This window comes from Trachymyrmex septentrionalis, unplaced genomic scaffold (genome assembly GCF_001594115.1).
Source record: "Trachymyrmex septentrionalis isolate Tsep2-gDNA-1 unplaced genomic scaffold, Tsep1.0 scaffold24, whole genome shotgun sequence".
In the NCBI taxonomy this organism is placed as follows: Eukaryota; Metazoa; Arthropoda; class Insecta; order Hymenoptera; family Formicidae; genus Trachymyrmex; species Trachymyrmex septentrionalis.
The window spans coordinates 2,118,781-2,122,199 of record NW_017305397.1 but is presented as its reverse complement, the minus strand read 5'-3'; the positions used below and the strand labels follow the sequence as shown (position 1 = coordinate 2,122,199).

General features: G+C 54.7%; 1 protein-coding gene across 1 annotated transcript in view; it reads right to left on the bottom strand.

Annotated features, from left to right (window-relative positions):
- LOC108748707 overlaps positions 1 to 2,974 on the bottom strand; it is a 31,365-nt gene extending 28,391 nt beyond the window's left edge. Inside the window, 3 exon segments of the mRNA XM_018486992.1 lie at positions 1,045 to 1,929; positions 1,931 to 2,034; positions 2,121 to 2,974. Of these exon segments, the coding sequence (XP_018342494.1) occupies positions 1,045 to 1,929; positions 1,931 to 2,034; positions 2,121 to 2,916 (1,785 nt within the window). The 5' untranslated portion in view covers positions 2,917 to 2,974.
- Between the last annotated feature and the right edge of the window lie 445 nt (positions 2,975 to 3,419).

Here is a 3,419-nt window from a genome sequence, read left to right as displayed (position 1 = left end):
AAGCTATTATTGCAGTATATACTTCAATACAAAAGTGTAGATTAAATAATATCGATATTACATTGCATTGTTGATTCTACAATGAGTCGGTAGTCTGTAATCGGTGAGTCAGAAGCGAGTCTGAAGGATAGTCGGAGAGATCATGATTGGTCGAAATCGATGAATCAGTAGAGTCAACATTCAGCTTCTAAGACTACAGATTACTGATTAATTGTAGAATCAGTATAAAATTAAAATAAATTATCTAAAATCTTTGATTTCTTGATATTTATTACATATGTTAATAAAATATTAAACGTCCACAGTAATGTGTGTGTGTGTGTGTGTGTGTGTGTGTGTGTGTGTGTGTGTGTGTGTGCGTGTGTAAATATAAATAAAATAACAAGATCCGTATCCAGGTGTTGCTGCGAGATCTCTTATCATTATGCCGATACAAATTGTCTTATCTTTATATGCTTACGGCACTTGTTTCATCACGCACGCGTGATACAGTATACATAATACGTTTGAATGAGAATCGCAAGAGTGCGTTCAGGCGATAACGTCAACGACGTAAAAGGTGCAAGAATACACCGCTAAGGATTTACAGTTCACTCTCGTATGATATCCAATTCGATTCGCTCCAAAAGGGAGCTTATCGAAGAGTGCTTATCGAGGACCAGCTCGAGCGTTAATTTGCAAAGATCGTGTACGGGATTGCGAAGGGAGAAATGTACTTCTCGAGGGTTCGTTTAATCTTTCCGTCCGTTCGCCTCGACGAAACGTCGGCGAACGTATCGTCAAAAATCGAGTGCCCTCCTTGAGGACAGTAGCGGCGTAACCCACCCACCACTTGTTCAACCTCCCTTACCCTCTGGTCGCTTTTTGTCAAGTGACAGTCGATAAAATTGGCTCAATCTGCTCGTAAACTTGCAAGATCGCGCACGATTCCCTGCTCTTTGCCGTCTCTCTTTTCATTCTCCTCCATCCGTTTCTCTTTTTCGCGGGCGATCGATATAAAGGCTCTCTCTCGAGAGGTTGTCTCTTATCAGCCGCGGTGCTTACCATAAGTGCGGCGGTATCGCGCATCGATCTGACCGCCAGTAGAAGTCCCGGATCGAGAGGTTCTCTTTCCATCCAGAGCAGCACTCTTGAAAGAAGTCCAACAGCCTCCTCGGCGGAAGGCTCATCCTCGCCGTCGTCTTCCTCAATGCCGTCATTCCCATCTTCTTCCTCGTCTCCTCCATTGCGCTCCGACCACCTATCCGTCTCTACCTCGATTTTAACTCGGCAGTGTTGTTGTTCCTCGTCCGGTTCTTTTTTCTTAACAAGACGCGCCAGCGCGCTCTCTTCGTCAAGGATCCAACTGCCAAGTTCGTCATCGGTGACCTCCAGTCCGATCTCCCTGGCGAGACTCTGCAATTCGACAAGCAGCATTCTATCCTCCTCTTGATCCACCGGATGTATTCTAGGCGGCAATATGGCGCCATTACATCCCGCCAGCGAATGATCCTCGCGATCGCGTGGCAGCGTCCAACTGCGAGCGAACGTCTCCGATCGAACACTGAGCCATGCGCGATGAAGATCCGCGAATGCTTCCTTTAGTGTGAATTTTTTTATATACGCGTCCAATCGGTTATCGCCCTCCTCCTCGGGCAAACCCAAAATCGAGGGATATTTATCGCAGTAAACGCCACAGCGTGCCCTCGATAATATACCGGTAGCCAGACGCACTCTCAATTCTCGGACCACCAGTCGCGTTTCCATGCAATCCTTGGGTACAATAAACAGCCGTACGAGACCGTCCGCGGCGACGCAGTCACCTTCTGGCGGCAAGTAATCGGCACTTTCGGCTACCAGCACCGCTCCGTCGGGATGCATCGCCATCGCTGTGACAGCAAATTCACGGTGGAACCACCATAGGAATAGATCGGAAGTCAAGGAACCCCTGCCACCGCCGGCATACACCACCGGTTGGCTCAACATGTTGACCTTGCGTAGACAACGTGGCCGCCAGTGGCGGCCGGCCACCAACAATCGTGTCCGATGGTGGCCCTCGTGATCCGCCGCCCCCACCACCCACACCCGTTCGCTGCTCCGCGTCGCGTCGTGACCTCCGACGGTGCCGCCACGCCGTTTACCCGGCAGATCCCGCCAATCCAAGTAGCAAACGTGGGCGAGGTAGATTCGACTACGGTCGTAATTCTCCAGGGCACTTCTCAGTCTTTCAAGCGCGGACGAGGAGGACGGGACGACGTGCGCAACACCGTGATCGCCGCCGTGGCTGCGCGGCGTCGTCGTCGCCGTCCGGCAAGACGTCGAGGACGTGGACACGGGGGAGGGAAATGGCGACGAGGAAGACACAGTGGTCGAAGAAGAGGTCGAAGAGGAGGTCGACACCGACGTCGTCGTCTCCGTAATCGTTCCATGAGTCGTCTCACCGTTTTCTCGCCTTGTCTCCGCGGCGTTTTGCCCCCGCTTCCCAATCCCGTCGTCGCTGTGCTCGGGAGTGCCTCTTTGCTCGCTTCCGGCCGCAGCCGGCTTGATCGCTAGCGGATCGCTCGTGACCGACGACGAGGTGGAGGAGCGCGCTGGTGACGAGGTGCTCGACAGTGGGGAGCTCGAACGGCGCGAGGACGCGCAAGAAGACGGCGAGGAGAGCGCCGGCGGCGACGACAACGATGTCGAGGAGCATGAGGTGCCAGCGGTGGCTTTCTCGGTGTCTCTCCCCGGTGGTCGATGCTTCCTCCCCGCGGCGTGTCTCTCCCGTCGTCGTTGCCTTTCCGGATAACGATGCACCGAGGGGGTACAGTTTTCACGGGCTGGCTCGGAGCTGCTCTCCAGGGACTGGCGCATGCGCCCGGTCCACTGCGATCGACCCTCGTTGCACGCCGTTGTTACCGCGGGCTTGTCCATTCTCGTTGCCGCGACTACCATTCCTTCGCTTGACGTTACTACCGCCGTCGACGTTGTCGCCGTAAATATTCCCGTTGCCATCGTCGTCATCTCCGTCAACGTCGTTGTCGACGTCGCCGCCATTGCCAGACTCGTTCCCTTGCTCTCTACGAGAGAATTTCCCAGAGAGACGTGCTGCTGCTGCTGCTGAGCGCGCACTTGGCGCCCCTTGGTGGCCACTTTGCTGACACGCGCGTACTTGCCGCCGCGAGACGGCATCGCACGAATCCAAGCGCATTCGCGGTCGCCACAAAGTCACACGAATACATACGCGTCTTTCTCGTCTTTTGTCAGCGTCGAAACGCAAACCGCCGACTCCGCCGACTTGTACCGCGTATCCGCGGACGTACGTCACCCGACGGACGTGGTGAACGGCGAACTCGCGGTTGACCTCTGGGAGCCCGCGCTCATCGTGCGAGAGCGCGCGCGCGCGCGCACCCGCGCGCGATCCGCTCATCTACGGCGCGCCGCGCCGACATCGCCTA